Source organism: Mytilus californianus, unplaced genomic scaffold (genome assembly GCF_021869535.1).
Source record: "Mytilus californianus isolate M0D057914Y unplaced genomic scaffold, xbMytCali1.0.p SCAF_8, whole genome shotgun sequence".
Classification (NCBI taxonomy): Eukaryota; Metazoa; Mollusca; class Bivalvia; order Mytilida; family Mytilidae; genus Mytilus; species Mytilus californianus.
This window is the reverse complement of record NW_026262734.1, coordinates 63007901-63027820: the sequence shown is the minus strand read 5'-3', so window position 1 is coordinate 63027820 and position 19920 is coordinate 63007901. Positions and strand designations below refer to the sequence as shown.

Here is a 19920-nt window from a genome sequence, read left to right as displayed (position 1 = left end):
AAACTTTTGAAAATTCCACCTGACAACTGATCAGACAATAGTTTTAAGTTGACTAAATGCAGAAAAGTACATTAAATGATGCTCAATAGTTGGTAGATACATTTGTCTTTTAAAATACAACGGGCATACAAGGATCGTAATGATGCTATGTGGATAAATTGATCAGTTTTCAAGAGCTAAATTGGCAGCGCGTCAACCCTACAATGGCTTCCACTTTTACGATTGTAAAAATTAGCTGGCGTAATGGGGAGATAATTTTGACGAAGTAGAATCCTGACTGGTTATGTTTTGGTGATCCCGGATTTGACTTTGCTTAGACTGATTATGTAAAATTTTAAGTCTACACCAGTTGCCTACTACTTGAGAAGTACATTATAATTCAAATGTTAATTTCTGGAGGTATCAAAATATTAAACAACACCTTCAAAAATGACATCTTTTTTCCAATAAACAATGTATAATACATAAAGAAATATTGCAATATAAATGAAAGTTTGTGTTTTTGCTTTTGATCTTAATTTTTTGGCATTTATTTTCATTGGTACCAATTTTTGTGGATCGAGGAAAGATTTTATTTTCATGTATATTTGATTTGGTGGTTTTGGGAAAGTCTGCATAAAAAGGTATAGAAAAAGTTTACCAGTCATTGAAAATTTAAAATTGTGGTTGACCTTTACCCACGAAATCTACAACTATTGATATCCCAGGGATAATGATGAATCCACAACTATTGATATCCCAGGGATAATAATGAATCCACAACTATTGATAACTCAGGGATAGTGATGAATCCACAACTATTGATATCCCAGGGATGATGATGAATCCACAACTATTGATATCCCAGGGATAATGATGAATCCACAACTATTGATATCCCAGGGATAATAATGAATCCACAACTATTGATGTTCCAGGGATAATAATGAATCCACAGTATGTAGTGTCCGTTTGACATTCAAACTGTCTGTCAGTTAAAGAGGGTCTGGATCAATCTGGTAGGAATTTACAGAATAGTTAATAACGGGCATTAAGTGCAGAATAAAGGGCTGAATAAATTAAGAATAGAAAATAAATAGACCAACAAAAATAAAGAACATAGAATAATAGGGTATTAAAATAGAAAGAATAAAGCATAATGGGTAAAAAAGAAATAATGAAGAAATGGAAGGACCCCAATCCAGACCATCATCAAAGTATTGTCTATATATTTACAGCCTGTGACAGAAGGGTACAGAAATAAATGTGAATTTACCATTGGCAAAGATGTTAACGGGCAAGGTAGGCAAGAGATAGTATTATTATAGGAATCTTTTTCTCATGATTTAAGTGAACATAGGCAAGTTCAGCAGTGGACATTATAGGCTTTTATATTGTTAAAGAGAGGCGGAATGTACCAAAAGGGTTATCAAACTCATAAGGGCAAAAACAAACTGACAATATACATGATATAATGCTATGGCAAAAAACAAAAAAAGACCAAAAGACGAACAACAATATACAAAACACAACATAACTCAATCTAGTGAACCAAAGCCATTGTGTTTACTTCTTGTAGAGACACAAAATAGAAAAACTTAAAGACTGATCAAGATGAACCCCTCCAAAAACTGGGGGTGATCCAGAAGGGTAAGCAGATCCTGCTTCACATGCCTGGCCCTTCGCGTTATTCCTATAAAATACATTGATAAGTTATATCAAGTGATTAGGCTTCACAAAATAGCTGATTGGTTATTGTTTCTTATTTAACCCCAAGACATCACTAAATTAATACCATCGCTTATTTGTTAAATTCTGAATCCTGAAAATCCATGTGAAATTTAGAAACACATTAAACATGACAAAAGATAGACCAGACTATTAACGGTGTAAACAAAACAGAAATTGAAAAATTAAAAAGCACAAAGAACAACACCTAAAACTGACATTGTTTTATAGTTGGTGGTTATTAATTAGTCATGATAGAAATTATCATTATTTTGTAAGCCTAGAAGAATCAACTGATAGAACATATGGCTTTCATCTAGTCCAATATTGAGCAATTTTAAATTTTATAATGATCCAAAGCTGTTAGTTAAAAGATCTGATATGTCTTTTTAATTTAACTAAAATTTTGGCACGTATTATATGAATATAATTAATACAGACTTCAATGATGGACATCAAATGTTTTATCAGGGAAAAATCATTGTATACCACATCTACTTGTATTCTTACTTTAAAGGGTGCATGGACGGGGGTCTTTTCCTAAATGAGGGTATACAGAGTCATACCGCTGGAATTGAATGGGTCCCTTTTAAGCTCACCTGGCCCCAATGGCCCAGTGAGCTTTTCGTATCACTTGGCATTTGTCGTTGTCTGTTAATTTTTACAAAAATCTTCTCCTCTGAAACTACAGGGCCAAATTAACCAAACTTGGCTACAATCCTCATTGGGGTATCTTGTTTAAGAAATGTGTCCGATGACGACACCTGCTAACCAAGTTGGATGACATGGCTAAAAATAGAACATAGGGGTGAAATGCAAGTTTTGTCTAATATTTTGAAAACTGTTAGGAATAGAGTAAATCAGACAGGAGCAGAAATGTTCAGAATGTTGAGCTGTACCAAATGTCCATATTAGTCAAAACTGTTCTTATTGAAGTTACTGCCCTTTAACGATGATTTTTACCATTTTTTTGCATTTTGCCTTATATGTTAAAAATTATAATAAATAGATAGACACTTTAATATGTATAGTTATATATATATAGGAGTGATTGCCCTTAAATGAGAATTTTTTTACCCTCTTTTGTGTTTTGAGCAAAAACTAAAGAAGATAAAGAGAACCTAAACAGACTAAATGATCAGCAATACAAGATCATCAAAACAGATATCTTTGTCATAAATTATATACTCGTCTACAATGTGGGAGAGTGTCCTTTGTTGAATATGTACATAAACCAAGGTGAGCAACACAGGCTCTTTAGAACCTCTAGTTTATTTGTCAAATCTATCAATGGCAATCATTTCACATCAGAATTTGATGTGAAATGAAAGCAAATGTCATAAACCATCATTTTCATTACAGCTGTAAATTTATTCAGTCTTGTGGGCTAGTTAATTTTTGTTGTTGACAGTATTATTTAAATCAGTTACTTAAATATACATTTATACTATATTACAGAAAAAACAGTTGGATTTAGGTTTGGTATGTACAAAGATGGTACTAATTCAGTAGGAGAACCTTATGATTTACTAATTATACCAGACAATATGAAGAAAGTTGTTAAGGTATTACAATCTTTAAACCATTTTAAGAACAGAAGTTTGGTTTTTGATTTGGGATTGTATGACAGTAGCTTAGCTTACACTATTGTTTCAGATAAGGGTGAAGGTTTGGTACCATTAAAACATTTAAACTTGCTGCAATTGTTTGCACCTGTCCTAAGTCAGGAATCTGATGTTCAGTAGTTGTCGTTTGTTAATGTGGTTCATAAGTGTTTCTTGTTTTTTATATAGATTTGACCGTTGGTTTTCCCGTTTGAATGGTTTTTCACTAGTAATATTTGGAGCCCTTTATAGCTTGCTGTTCAGTGTGAGCCAAGGCTCCGTGTTGAAGACCATACTTTGACCTATAATGGTTTACTTTTATAGATTGTGACTTGGATGGAGAGTTGTCTCATTGGCACTCGATCATACCACATCTTTTATAAATTTTGTAAAACTGTTCTTGGAATTAAAAAAACCTCATGTAATATAGCTGCAAAGTCTGAGTTAGGACGATTTCCGCTTGACTCCTTTATCAAAACTCAAGTTTTATTATATTTTTGTAGAATAAACTGCCATGAAATAAACCCTCTTGTTAAATAAGCTTTATAATAATAATAAATACAATATTTATACAGCGCATTATATAATAGCAACAATTACTCTAAGCGCTTCACATTTGAAAATAAATAAAATACAAAAATACATAAAACATAAATTACAAAGCACCAACTTACAAGAATCAAACAAGCATATAAAAATTAATAAAATACTAAAAATGAAAAATGCATGTACCCTAAAATATACAAAAACAGTCTAAAACTAATGCAGTCAATTAAAAGTATATAAAATCTACAAGAAATCCTTGAAAGCAGTTCGAAATAAGTGAGTCTTGAGTTGCTTTTTAAAAACATCCAAAGAATTTACACTCCGCAAGGACGATGGCAAACTGTTCCAGAGTGTAGGTGCAGCCTTGTCAAAACGCCTCTCACCGTAGCTTTTCGTTCGGACGTCATTCGGAGGATGTAAGAGCATACAATTTTCCGACCTGAGAGATCTACTGGGTTTGTAAGGCGTAATTAAATCTTGAAGGTAGCTAGGAGCCTTGCCATTCTTGGCTTTGTACACATATAAAAGAAGTTTATATTGGCAACGGTAATGTATGGGTAGCCAGTGTAACGATATTAGAACAGGCGTAATTGAGTCAAATTTCTTTTTTCGTGTAATCAAACGTGCTGCTGTATTTTGGACCCGCTGTAACTTACTGATAATGTTGGTGTTAGTACTGTACAACAATGCATTGCCATAGTCCAGCCTTGATGTAACTAGGGAGCATACTAGTGTTTTACAGGATTCTACTGAAATTAAAGATCGAATTCGACCAATATTCCGAATTTGGTAAAAACAAGCCTTAGTGATCGCACTGGCTTGATGTTCCATGTTGATGGTTTTATCAAAGTACATGCCCAGATTTTTCACACAAGAAACGTCGCTTAACACAGTTCCATCAAATGTCAGACGGAAATCGGAAAGATGCTTCAATTGATGCTTTGGTGCAAAAATGATTAATTCTGTTTTGTCTTCATTAAGTTTCAGCATGTTGACACTCATCCAATCACCAATATCAGACAAACATTTTTCTAGGCGTTTGGACAGATCGCACCAGTCTCCTTGCGGTCTTATGATTTGATAAACCTGAGTATCGTCTGCGTATGAATGGTATGACATTCCGTGGCGCCTACAAATTTCACCTACTGGTTTTGCAAAAATACAATACAGTTTCGGCCCTAAAACCGAGCCCTGCGGTACACCAAAATCGAGTTTTATATCGTCAGATTGTACTGATCCTATAGCAACACGTTGAGTCCTGTTCATAAGATACGATTGTAACCATAGCAAAGCATCTCCGGTAACGCCAAAGGAATATTCCAAACGATCAAAAAGAATTTGATGGTCGATGGTATCAAAGGCGGCCGATAGATCGAGCATGAGCAAAACGGCACAACAGTTATTATCTAGTGCATAGGCAATATCGTGATGAACACGTAAGAGAGCAGTTTCCGTGGAATGACATGCACGGTAAGCTGACTGAACAGTATCATGTAGAGAATGTGAACTCATGTGATTTTCCAGTCGACTGGCTTTTGCAGTAAATAAGTGTATGTCTGAAGATGGAATATATACTTGGTATACTTTTGCCAAGCATATTCTTAAAGAATTAAATATTGATGAAGAAGAATATGTTGATTTTGATAAACCTTTTAAACTTATAAAAAATTCCCTCAAAAAAACTTTTAAACATATTGTGAAGGAAAAGTATAATAACATCACTCTTGAAAAACTTTCAAAAATTGATAACAGTTCAAAACTTTATCTTTATAGTAAATTAAAAATGAAATTAAATTGGAGGACTACTTGCACAATCTAAACAATTTTAATAGTCGTCAACTTTTAACAAAAATTTTGTGTAAGTGATCATAATTTGGAAATTGAATTAAGACGTTATAAAAAAATTCAAAGAGAACACAGACTGTGCAAAGTTTGTAAAATTTGAGATGATGAGGAACACTTTTTCCTTCATTGCCAAATTAATAGTAATGTAAGACATTCCCTTATAAATGCAATTTAAACCCATTATCCTAATTTTAACCAGCTGGACTCAAACTCTAAACTTAAAACTATTCTAGATCCCAATAAAGATATTTTGTCTAGTGTTGTAGACTATATAAAGCAATCTATGGAATTGCGAAAATAAGGTCCACATTGGTCAATTATTATATATATATATATATATATATTATTAATATCAACTTGACTTGTTTAAAACATTTATCATGTATTATGTTTCTTGTCACTTGTGTATACAATGTACTATGTTTGCATTTTAACCCGCCCGGGTTTCATGTTTTGCAATAAAGTTATATTATAGTATATCTATTAGCTGCTCCAAATTTATCAAAGCAATAGCTTTCATTCATATAGACAGCCAGTTCTACTGTTTATTTGTTTCCATGCAATAACTTGAGAACTATTCAACAGATGGTTTAAAGTTTTAATATGTTCTTACTAATAAATTTGTTGTCCGCAAATTGTAAAATAATATCGTGTCAAGTTTCATAGAATTTTATGAAACTTTGGCAGCAGTTTTTTATGATTAAGAGACAATGTTTGAAGTAAACATTTTAAAATATGTTTTCATTTTCAGTATTTATCTGAAAGATGAACTTAGTTTTTAGCTCACCGTTCTGAAGGAACTGTGAGCTTTTGCCATCACTTGGCATCCGCCGTCATCTGTTGTTGTCTGTCTGGTGTAAACTATTTTAAACATCTTTTCCTCTGAAACTACTGAACCAATTCCTACCAAACTTGGGCTGAATTATTCTTAGGGTATCTAGAGTAAAGTTTGTGTCTTTTTTTCAGTTTCGTTAAAAAACATGGCCGCCATGGCTAAAAATAGAACATAGGGGTAAAATGCAGTATTTGGCTTACATCTCAAAAACCAAAGCATTTAGAGCAAATCTGACATGGGGTAAAAGTGTTCATAAGGTGAAGTTCTATCAGCCATGAAGTTTTCAGATGAATCTAATAACCCATTGTTGGGTTGCTGCCACTAAATTGGTAATTTTAAGGAAATTTTGCAGTTTTTGGTTATTACAGTTGAGCGATTCAGGCTCTTGAGAGCCTCTTGTTTACAGTTAACACTTACATACAGTCTGGGATTAAATTTTTTTGACATGCCAAATTTGTAAACCTTCATGGATTGTTATGAAACTTGAATAGAAGCTAGTCCTCAAGAACCAAAAAAAAAAAAAAAAAAAAAAGCAACTTTAGGAAAAGTTTGATTTTTTTTTAGATTCTGTATTTTACTAATTCACTTTTTAGGTCAATATTACACTTTCACACTGACAGCAACAATCTCAATAACTTTGGAAATGTTTATTTTTATGCTGTGTAAATCAACAAAAACCAGAAATGGTGAAAGGATTTGTTCCCAATAAGATTTCAAAATACATGAAGTAGCTGTGGCCATAAAGAATTTCAAATTGGAAAATTTGAAATGTGAATATGGTAAAAATAATATTTTCTACAACTTTATTCAAATTTTTCAGTGTTTTCAAGATTATATAAGAAGCAGATCACTTTCATCTTATGACCCTGAAAACCATCAAGGTTATTGGAGGTTGTTGACAATTCGTTCATGTCTCCTTGGTGATCTGATGTTAACAGTAGACTTCCATCCACAACAGCTGACCAAGGTAAGTATTGATAACACTCCTTTGTTGTGCTTCCCTGTGGACATCAATTGATCTTTTTAAACTTGTTTCTCATATTTTACTGGTTTGCATCTCAATAATTTAATCAATAGATAAATAATTTAATCAAAATAGTATTTAAACTGATTGTATAATAATATTTAAATGGATAAAAAGCTAAATAATTGAAAGAACCCTGTTGTCTACATAAGTACAAGTCTGCGCAGGTGTGAAATTTAATTGAACCTCAGAAAGCTTTCAAAATGATGAACAATATGATTTAAAATAATTTATATACCATGTATCTTATGATTATTTCAAGCATTTACTTGAAGAAATAAAGCTGATAGAAAGAATCAAACACGATGATACTGGACAAAAATATCCTGATTTTAGTTTTTCTGTCCCTGTTATGATCTTAACCACTGCCAAGTCAACATTCAATTTTAGAAAACATGTGTTTTAAAACAAATATTAGAATCTTTCAGTATTCTTTTCGTGGAATTATAACGTGATATTTTTTATACACATGCTGGAAAGGAAGGTTTTATTGGTTATCATTAAACCTTTGTTTGTCATTTTTTTGTATATGACAGTAACTACAAGTCATAGTTGGTACATGGTTCCAAGTTTCATCTGGTTATGCCATACAGTCTGACAGGTTTTCACTTCCTTTGATATTTTACTTCCTGTATAATGCTAAATACTTATATCGCATGAGGTTGTTAATACATGTTACTTTTGAATCCTCTTTAGACTTCCATTGAAGAAGAGAAGAAACAGCTACAGGAATTTTTCACATCTGGAGATGGCAATAACTGTAATGTTAGCAGTATTTACTGGAGAACATACAGTAGTGTGTAAGTTTTCTACATTCCTCCCTTACTTTCATCAATAGAAACACTATGGCAGTAGTTATAGTAATGTAGAGTGTACAATTATTGTAAAAATTGAGACACCATTAAATGTGCATTGATTGCATCCCAATTTTACTTGAGAGGTTTAGCTAGCTATAAATCCAGGTTAAATGCACCATTTTCTACATAAGGAACGTTTATTCTGAGTCAGGAATATAACAGTTGTTTTCCATTTGTTTGATGTGTTTGAGCTTTTGATTTTGCCATTTGTGGATGATTTTCCGTTTTGAATTTACCTTGAAGTTCTGTATTTTTATGCTCCACCTAGGGGCATTATGTTATTCGTTCTGTGCGTCCGTTCATCTCTGTTTTTCCTTCTTCAGGTTAAAGTTTTATGTGAAAGTTTTTGGTCAAGGTAGTTTTTGATGAAGTTGAAGTCCAATCATTTTGAAACTTAGTAAACATGTTCACTATGATATGATCTTTCTAATTTTAATGCCAAATATGAGTTTTGACCCCAATTTCACGGTCCACTGAACAAAGATAATGATAGTGCCAGTGGGGCATCCCTGTACTATAGACACATTCTTGTTGTTGTTTTCATTTTTAACACTAAAAAATTATAATAATAAATTTTGACTAAGGTTAACTAGTTGAACGTGGCTTGGTACTTTTACATCCCTCAAAAAATTAAGCAATTAGTCAAAATTTATTATTATATTTTAACGGCCGTTTGTTTGCGGTGTTTAAATTCGCAGACTCTGTTGTAACTACTCTACCGTTGTCAAATTTGAAATATTTACAAATTTAGATTGTTCAGTGCTGTTTATTTGGACTTCTTATTGACGCAATCGTTCTTGTAACATCATAACTGTTGTCACCGTTAAAGCTTTAGAATTGTGCTAGTTCATATCGCACATTATTATTTTTATTTAAAGCATATATTTGAACTCTCTGTTGAAATTAATCATATAACCTATGTCGTGTTTAACACATATTTAGAATTGTGCAAGCGTCTTACCTGATGTTCGGTTTGACTTTTTTATTGTATAAATTTCAAGATTGTTATAGTTTAATCTAAGTAGACTGATATATGATTCATTCAACATCACAATCATATTTACTGATGAAGGATATCTGTTATCCGAAATATTTATAAATAATTACATTTATAGTTCCTTTTTTTGTTATTGGTGTTGTTGTGTACACTTTTTAGGCATTTATATATATATATATACTACACTCTCCTCTATGAAAAAAAAATTATACAGTTTATACTTGTTAATTTTTAATTAGTTTTAGTTTTTTTAGATTCCTTTTTTTCCAATTTGGATACAAAGCAAATGTTATGATTTTTTTTCAAATTATGTATATGTTTTTTATACTTATTTTCTGTTTATTTTTGCAGGCAAACTGGTTCCCAAGAAGCTGAGTATGAGCATGTTATTGGTAGTAAGGTATACATCTGATATGGACATAATCTTTAACAAAGAGTTATCTACCTTGAGTGTCCTTGACCTAATACCCCAATCTAGGAGTGGGGCTTTATGTTGCATTCCCCTTGTTAGCCCATACATCCGTCTGCTCATGTGACCATCTGTTTGTCCAATAAATATTTTCATCACACATTTTGTAGGTACTACTGAATTACTTAATTGGTCAGTAGTTTAACTTGATGAGTCTAGTTTAGGGTATAATGTTTGACCTGTTGGGCAGTCTGTCATTGCAATTCCTCTGAAACCACACAGCAGGATTTCATGAAACTTTGTAGATAATAAGGACATAATATATAGATGTGTATGTTGACAGGAAATTATGATGAAATTTTTTTTCAAGGAGTCATGTCCCTTTGAACTAAGAATTTTGAACTAAATATACCACTGCAACAGTTTTAAATTTTCAGCACTAATCTTCTGAAAACACACAACAGAATTTCATGAAACTAAGTAGATAATGTGGACTTACTATGTAGCATATCCTTAAGACATATTTTTCATTTGACTTTTGTATAAGTTATGAGTCTTTGAACTTAGGAATCTGGGGAGATTTTGTTTGCCCAGGGACAATGTAAGGTTGTGGGGTATGTGAACATGCTCACAAAGGTTTATTAATTGTGCAAGTACTTTTTATGCCCCACTTAGGGGCATAATGTTTTTAGGTGTGTGCATCCTGGAAAAATGCATGAAAAAAAAGATATCAAATGGGAGTTAAAACACTTCAAAAATAATCTGATAACGTAATGGCAAAAAAGGAAAATATCAAAACAAAAACAAATGAATACAAAAGATAACATAGAATACTTAAGACTGAGCAAAATGAACCCCAGCAAAAACCAGAGGTGATCTCATGTGCTCTGAATGGGTAATCAGATCCTGTTCCACATGTGGCACCTGTTGTGTTAATCATGAATGTACAACTCTATGACCAGTCTAATTTGGTAGGTCACATTTGGGTAAAAATGAGGACAGGATTGTGGTTACGACTATTGGAACGTATTCATTATCAACTAGAGAAAAAAAAAGACAATCATCAAAAGTATTCATGTTTACAATAAGGTACTTTTGCAAACAATTTTCATAGTACATGTAATAATTATAGTAAATTTAAAAAAACAAAAATTATTTCTATTATAGAATCTATCCATTTTACTTTTTATATTTTTATATTGTAGTACATTGAAGAGAAATTGTTTGATTTAAAATTTAGAATTTCACCAGATGCTTTCTTTCAAGGTATGTTTAAACCACCTTTGGGGTCTTAGTGTAGCATGCTGGTATCAGTTACAAAAGGTTATGGTGTCATGAAATAGAAGTTCTGTCATAATTGAAGTTCTAAGTGGAAGAAATTAAATATTGTGTAATAGTATTGTATAAGAACAAAAATACAGCATTTTTTTTCCTGAATAAAGGGTATAGAATATTTTTTCAAACAAGAACAGATATTAATGCATTATTTATAAAGAAGATAAAAGGGAAATGTATATAAGGCGGATCAAATATATGTTGACAATAGGTTCAAACCCTGGAGACCAAGTGAAACCACACACTTTAAAAAAAAAATCATGACTTGATGTTAAGCATGCAACATTTATGAGTAATAGCATATACTGATTTTTTCAGACTCACAACTTTTTGCCCAGTTATCATGTCTTACAAGTCTTGTCTTGCTCGAAATCTCAAACTTGCTTGTGTCAACTCTAATGAGAAAACCAATAGCCTTATCTGTACAAAACAAAGATAAAAAGCAAATATGAAACAGGTACACTGGAACCAAGCAAACCAACCACTGAATTACAAGCTCCTGACTTGGGACAGACACATAAAAGAGGGGAGTAAAAGGGGGGTATCTGCACGGAAGAACGTGAAATATAATTGCCATTTCACGATGAACGAACATTTAAAAATTTCTTGCACGTTGATCTTTTTACCGATTTCACGAAACACTGTGAATAACGAACCTTTTTCACGGCTGCACGTGAAATAAAAATGGCAAAACACGTTGCACAAAAATAATCCTTTACCACCCTCATAAAGGATGTGACAGATTTCAACATGATTCTGAAGACTCAACTGTCACCCTAACATGTAATTTTCTAAGTGATTTTCAGTTTATACTGTTTGTGAAAACATATTTGGTTTGTGAACTCATCGGAACATATGATTTTGTAAGGTTCTCACTTTCTTGTAGGAGGAAACCACAAAATTCATGATAATTCTCGTGAACAACAATATTTTCACAGAATGTGTTTCCTCTTTGTTGAATACTTGGATTTGTGGTTCACTATATGAAAACAACGAAAATTGGTTATCCCTGAATACATGTAGTAATGAATCCACAGATCTCCACAGTATGGAAATAAATGTTTACAGTGCCATACGACTGATATAATTTTATATTTCAGTTAATACATTAGGGGCAGAGGTTCTATATAGTCAGGTTGCTGATTGGTGCAAGGCCTCACCCACCACAACCGTTTTAGATATTTGCTGCGGGACTGGTACTATTGGAATTTCAATGGCAAATGTAAGATTAACATTATAACAATAATGAAAACATTTAACTGTAAATTTAGAATGTTTTGTGTGTATTGATTATTGCAATGCTGGACAATGGACAGAAATTTTAAGTTAACTATTGCAATTACCGGTAAGGTCAATTAAGAAAATGCTACATAAAAATAATACCATCAAATATTAAAATGAGAGTTTTTTTTCAGAAACTTACCCTTAGAAATTGATGCAATAAAAATATTGCAAACTTTCCTGAATTTACAGTGCAAATGCAATATTTTGCCTAAATGTTTAAACAGAGAACACATCATTGATTAGAAAAATATCAATGTATGGCCATAGTTTCTGAAAACAGTCTGTAAATACTTTTAAAATTTGACTGTTAACCAAGAATGCCAGTTGCATGATTTTTTCAATTTTTTATGTTTATTCTAACAGTCCTCATTTAAATATTAAACTGTTGAACTGTGTATGATGCCCGTCATCCTTAGGTAAACATGGTCAACTGAATTGGTTAATAGGAAACTTGTCATCAATTTTCTAGAAAAGTTTAGTAATTACCGTACATTAAAGCAAAGAAGGGGGCAATTATATATTAGCTTTTGATGAAGGAATTGTAAGATACTTATTTACTTATATATTGTAGAAAGTCGATCAAGTTATTGGGATAGAGTTATGTGAACAAGCTGTTGAAGATGCTAAACAGAATGCAAAATTAAATGGTATGGATCTCAAATGGCACATATCGTGGAAGAGTCCATAAACTTTTCCATAGGTCATATCTGCATATTCTGAAAAAAGGGATCCATCATACCTCAAGCAATATGGTGTCAATTAGGTTTAAAATTGGGTTCAAATGGTTGCTAATGAATGCATGTATGCATTTCTTGCTAAATGGTTTGTTTTTCAATGGTTTAATTTAAAGTTATCTACTAGATATTTATATTCTGAATAGACGCTTAGATATAATATACTTGATTAGATATTTTCTTTAATTTGGTTACTATATATTAAATATAGTTATCTTTCAGATGGCTGGATACTGTGACAAATGTAATTTAAAATTTGCATTTTTTTCACAAAGCCAAAGTTTTGATCAAAGGGAAATAATCCATGTCGTTTTTGTTATGTGCATATATATATTTATAAATAAATACAGGTCGAATCAGTATTTTACCTAACCTTACAACGCTTTTCATAATGCTAGCAAGGCAAAGGTTTTTTGGCTTGCTTGCTTAGTTTGTATCAATGTTTGCTCAAGCATTGTAATTAAGATTGACATCTGAAAACAACATAAAAAGGTGGATTTAAACTTGTATACATTATATTTAGATTTGATTGCATTATCAAATAATCAAGTTTACCTTCACACAGATTTAACTCCACCTACTTATATTGTTTGCAGATGTCAATCTTTATTACAATGCTTGAGAAAACATTGATACAAACAAAGCAAGCAAGCCAAATAAACCTTTGTCTTGCTAGCATTATGAAAAGAGCTGTAACAGTGGACATAAATTCCAACTTTTTGATAAACATAATCTCAAAATGAGCTTTTTCTTCCTTATTCACTGCTATAAACTAAAGGCGCAAGAATGTTTAAAAAAAAAATCTTAAACATAAAATAATGATTTATGTTTGTAGGTATATACAATTGTAGATATCAATGTGGGAAAGCAGAAGATTTGATAACACGTATCATGAAATCATTACATACAAAAGATGTGGTAGCCATATTGGATCCACCACGAGCAGGCATACGTAAGTCAGAATATACCTGAACTTCAGGTCCAAAGAATACCTTTATTATATGATTGTTTTTTAGTCACTGAAATAGGAACATTTAACATCATGGTAAGATATGGGGATATATTGTTTCTAGGACAACAGTCACCCTCCAAGGACATAAGCTCCAAAGAAAATCTTCCAAACATTGCCCAAGGACTAATGCACACAACATTGTACACAACACCAAAGCTCCAACTGCATCTACTTATTTTTTAACTTGAACATAAGATTTTCCTGGAGGTTATAAAAAGTTACACCAAGGGAAGTTTCATTGATTGAACGATTGATTGGTTAATTGAATTTTGGATTTGTAGTTAGATGTAATATTTCAGTAATAATGAATATCACATGATAGTATTATGGCAATTTTTAAGATAAAATGGGATACATTTTAATGTGTGAAAAATTGAGGACATGTATTCAATCTAGACTCATTAATTTTACCATAAGCGATAAAAGGAAGTTTATGCAGCTTGCAAATTACAAACAACAAAAAACAAACACAATGTATAAATTTTAAGGCAACAACTACAACCATTTAAACAAAGTTAAAATAAATTCACCAACTGGTGGATACTGACACAAAAAAATGTATTCCTTCTTTTGTAAGATAGAAACTGCCTTTCCATTGCTTTTGCTTTTTTGCTTTTTTTCTTTCAATTTAGATATATTAATGTTTATTTTTTTTTATTGTAGATCCTAAAGTGATCCATGCAATCAGAAAATGTCCAGTTTTAACCAGATTAATATATGTGTCATGTAGTCCAAAATCAGCTACTAATAACTTTGTGGAGTAAGTATCTTATGATTTGTTTAGGATGTCCCATATCCTCAGAAAGCCATGGTTTTTTCTATTCCAGCTGAAAATTTTCAAATCTCCAGTTGTGACATGACAACTCTATCACATGTATGTTCTCCTTCCAATTTTAATTTTTCTAATTTAGAATCCTTGCATTGTGGGTAATATTTTCAAAAGTATTCACCAGAGCACCATGATTGGTTATTAACATCTTAAACAATGGAAATTCAACTTATGACACAAATTTCTCTAAAATACATTAATATTGTACAAGCAAAGATATTTCAGAAATTGCAAATTTGACAGATAACCATATATTTTGGGGTTTACCCACTCCTCTGCTGATACTTTTTATCAAATTAATCAATGTCTATTGACGAAGGCTGATTGAATAACATACATGATGGATACCTCTAAGAGGTGTTTGAATGAGGATCTCCGTTTAACAGTTTTTCATTGGCCGAATATTTGTTTGTTTGAATGAAGATTTCCCTTTCACAGTTTTTAATTGGTCAAATATTTGTTTGACAAACTTTTTCTTTTTCTTTAGTATGAACACTGAAAATGATCACTAATTTATAGCTAAAATCATTTTGCAATGGGATCGATTTTTCCCAATGTAGTTGATTTTGACATACTTTAAAGGATATATTGCCTTTTGGGGAAAGGGGTGATTTGCAGATATGGAATAAGGAACACAGCAGATAGACTTCTAGAGATTGGCATTCTCCCTGTTGCAAAATTTATAAATGGAAGAAAGTTATTTAATATTTGAATTCATGATCATTTCAGATTTTGCATCTACCTGTAATTAATAAAATTAAATTATTGTAAACAAACTGTTTTAAAAGTGAATTGAAATTTTCTGAATAAAAATTGGCAATATTTTACATAAAACCATGCATGCATATTATAATTGTATATCATTTTTTTGAACAGGTTGAAAACAATTTCCATTTAACATTTTAATGTCATCTGAATAACTGATTACTTTATGGATACATTTACTAAATACCCCCCCCCCCCCCCCTCCCCCTCCATTCAAAGTGTCAAAAACAATTTTGTGTACTGTTAAGCTTCAAACAACAAAGATTTACACCTTCAGTAGAAATGCTTTTGTCAGGTAAATATATTTCTGATTTTATTGAACATCAAAATTCATACCAATTTGTATGTAACAGATTAATGTAATTAGTAATTAGTGCAAACTGTTAACTTTTTCAAAGAGTGAAACTAATGTTTGTGACAGGTGTTAGATATACGAATAATAATCTGTTTTGTACAGGTTGTTCTGATCAATGCTCTGACCATTTTTATGGCAGAAAATAGAAAGAAGGGGGCATTATGTTTTCCATTCTGTACATCTGTCTGCCTGTTTGTCCTTTAGTCCATCTTTTAGTTCATCCCGTAATAGATTTATGTTTTAGATAGTTTTCCATGATGTTGTTGTCACATCAAATTGAAACTTAGTACATTTGATTAAATTAATGTGAACTTTTAAGAATGTATGCCAAATAAGGCTTTTGACCACAATTTTACAAATAACTGAACAATGAAATGTTATAGCGGAAGCAGGGCAGGGTGTGCTATGGACACATATGCTTGTTTAAGATGTGTTGACATATATATGATCAATAAATATCATGCTTTTATTTTGTACAATTTATATCATTTGCTTTACCTTTATTCATTAAGTGCTTAATATGTTTCCTTAAATTGATTGATTGATTGGTGTTAAACGCCACTTTCAACACTATTGTGCTATTCGTGGCGATAAGTTTTTATTGATAGAGGAAGCCGGAGAGAACATCAACCTTCGGTAGGAAAACTGACAATCCTAGTCAATTAAAATTGGAGTTGTGCACCTGCCCCGTGCGGGATTCGAACTCACAACCTCAGTGTTGACTGGCTAGTGATACAGAAGTTTGACTACTTAGACCAATCAGCTACCGAGGCCCCTGTTTCCTTAAAGAACATCGTCCAATCCTAGTAAGCAAGTCATGGAAACAGGATATGTATTTTAATCAGATTGTTTTCAGTTGTATATATGTAGGACTCAAATCTATGGTGGGTTCCAGATCTATGGCAAATTCCTAATCTATGGTAAAAATGATGTCACAAACGCCAAATAAATCACAAATCTATGGCAGGTTTTTGTTTTCTCCAAATCTATGGCAGATTTGGATAGTACGTAATTTTCCGTCACAATTAAATAACGTCATGTAACGTTGAAGCTGCCGCTGACAGCGACGGTTTTGTTATACAAAAGGAAAAGGAAAAGATCAAAAAGTAAGTTTGCAAGGATCTAAATCAACCTTAATTCAGAATTGTTGTTGTTTCTATCCTTGATGCCTTCTTCTCGTGTTGCTGGTGTTGCCCTCACCCTTAATTGTACGAGCTTTTATTGTGCATTTTGGTTTGCTTTTTGCTGTTTTATGTAATGTTTTGTATCCCTATGATCTCTTAAATTTTCTATTAGAAGTAACAAAACGTAAATTATTTTGACATCTATGTAACAGTGACTACCTGGACTGTTGTAGCAAATAATCTTTCTTGAGATTCAGTGGAGAGAAAAAAATATGTCATAGATTTCTTATAGATATTAATAATATTAATGTTTTCCCCGCTATAAATATGCGAATAACTGTACTGTTGGAGAAATAAGGATTTTATTTTATAATGTCAGGGGTTGGAGGCGAGTCAATGTTCATGACAGGACTTACATCGTCATCAGTCAAACAAAATTTAAATTATCTAACGCTCAAAGTCAAATAGATATTTGTTAAAAATTCAAACTACATTTTGTGTTGGTTAAATAATGGGTCAAGCATGCAGGTACCATGCACAGAGTAGAAAATACTTATCCTTCCGGGGCACATGATTTCAACCCTAAAGTCTGTGTTCATTTTACAAACGGTTATGGATATGCTTCCTAGTAATAGTCATATTTTGTTTTTCTTTTACAATGTACTGGTTTTTACTTAAAAGCAGCTCTTTCGCTACCTTTGGACATTTCGACCTCGAAATCATTGATCATTGGTCAGATATATACTGACTGGTCCGACCTTTGCAGAAAATCTGTCATTGATTTGAAATCTAGAAATCCGCAATAGATTAGGATACTGAAAAAAAGTTGCCTTAGGTTAGGAAAATAAAAAAACACTGCCATAGATTAGGGTTCTAAAAAATCAGCCATAGATTGGGAATGGCATGACGTCATATTTACCATAGATTAGGAATCTGCCATAGGTCTGGAACCCACCATAGATTTGAGTCCTACATATATGTTGACAGTTATTGAGATTGATATGATTTCAGTTTGATGAAAAACCCATCCAAGAAGACGAAAGGAATGCCGTACAAGCCAGTGAAAGCTATTCCTGTTGATCTGTTTCCTTATACTAAACATTGTGAGATGGTGATTTTATTTGAACGTGAACTTCCAGTAAATCAGGAACCAGAACAAAACGACAGTTCATAGAGATTTTAATTAAATACATGTCATTTTAAAATTTGTTTGTATAAAATTTAGTAGAAACCAAACCAACTACTGTGGATTAATTTATTATTCATGTGATACCTATTTTCATGGATTTCATGGGTATAGGTAGACAACAAATTTAAATATTCAACAAAGTGCACATTTCAATAGACTAGGTATTAATTCAGACTTTGGTGGAAAAACAATAAAATCAAATTTCCACAAAAATTTAATTTTTCCTCAATCTACGAAAATTGGTATTCAAGAAAATACATAAATGCATGCACAGTACTATAACTCAAAGGTTGACTGGATTATAGAAAAATGGTAATATCTGAACATCTGAACTTCTCCCATCTGAGAGAAATACCATACCAAAGAGGAGCGTTGGTTTGGCAGTGCAGGGGGTATGAATATGCAGCTACGTTCAGTTGAAATGGAGATGTTTAAACTGATACCTCACTAATGGAGAGTGTTGAATTCTCTGCTCATTAAAAAACCCTTGCAAAAACTCTTTGAGAGTCTGTAGCTGACATGTTGCAAGCAAAATTTCTACCCTGAGTCTTTATACAGGATCTACATATTGAATTTATTGTTAATTTGTTCTAGTCCTATATATGCTTGAAATATTTGCCACTGGACAATAAGCAAACTACAACTAATCAACAAAAACTCACAAGTGGAGTCAAAAATCTAAATCCAGAGGACCATACAAAGTCTTAGAAAATGAAAATAAGATTGATTGATTGATTAATCGCTTGGTGTTAAATGCCACTTTCAGCACTGTTTGCTATTTTGTGACGACCAGGTTTTATTGATTGAGGAAACCGGAATGCCCAGAGAGAACCATAGACCTTTGGTAGGAAAACTGACAACCCTAGTCAATTAAGATTGGAGTAGAACACACCTGCCATGTGAGGGATTCAAACTCACAACCTGGGTGTTGACAGGCTAGTGATACAGTTGTTGGACTACTTAGACCACTCGACCATCTAGGCCCCTGAAAATCAATAAGTATAAAAGGGGGAGAGTTGAGATTTTTTTTAACTAATTTAAAGTTTCCATAAATTCATCTTTTTGTCCAAGTCAGAAACCTTGTCAGTGGTTGGTTTTTTCATAATTTCATTATTTTTAGTCATTAAGGGAATTTCGGTAAGATATTTTCATTTGTCTTTTGTTGAATCATCCTGAACATGCATGAAATACTTGTCACAGGACGTTAAGCAACCAATAATAAACAATCAATCTATTGAATTATATGTTATCTTTTAGATGTTTTTTTGCTTTTTTGTGTTGTTGGATTGTTTTTTCATTGATATACATGTATACCTCACATCTCCTTTTAATCATACATGAGTACAGACAACCAAGAAAAGACCCAGTGGAACAGGGAATGTTCAAAACTAGTTTCCAGTAGTACAAACTCCCTTCAAAAGAGGAATGATATCAGCATGCTATCTATTTTGTTATTTATAGTGGAAATG

At 32.3% G+C, this 19920-nt stretch overlaps 1 protein-coding gene across 2 annotated transcripts in view; it reads left to right on the top strand.

Annotated features, from left to right (window-relative positions):
- The window catches only part of LOC127710714 (tRNA (uracil-5-)-methyltransferase homolog A-like), a 42932-nt gene extending 23242 nt beyond the window's left edge, over positions 1–19690 (top strand). For both annotated transcript variants that reach the window (XM_052216650.1, XM_052216649.1), the window contains exons 12-22: positions 1218–1281; positions 3166–3272; positions 7358–7504; positions 8258–8361; positions 9767–9815; positions 11030–11090; positions 12260–12381; positions 13015–13090; positions 14013–14129; positions 14853–14949; positions 18274–19690. In XM_052216650.1, the coding sequence (XP_052072610.1) occupies positions 1218–1281; positions 3166–3272; positions 7358–7504; positions 8258–8361; positions 9767–9815; positions 11030–11090; positions 12260–12381; positions 13015–13090; positions 14013–14129; positions 14853–14949; positions 18274–18436 (1107 nt within the window). In that variant the 3' untranslated portion in view covers positions 18437–19690. The remainder of the gene's footprint in view (positions 1–1217; positions 1282–3165; positions 3273–7357; positions 7505–8257; positions 8362–9766; positions 9816–11029; positions 11091–12259; positions 12382–13014; positions 13091–14012; positions 14130–14852; positions 14950–18273) is intronic.
- Positions 19691–19920: the final 230 nt, after the last annotated feature.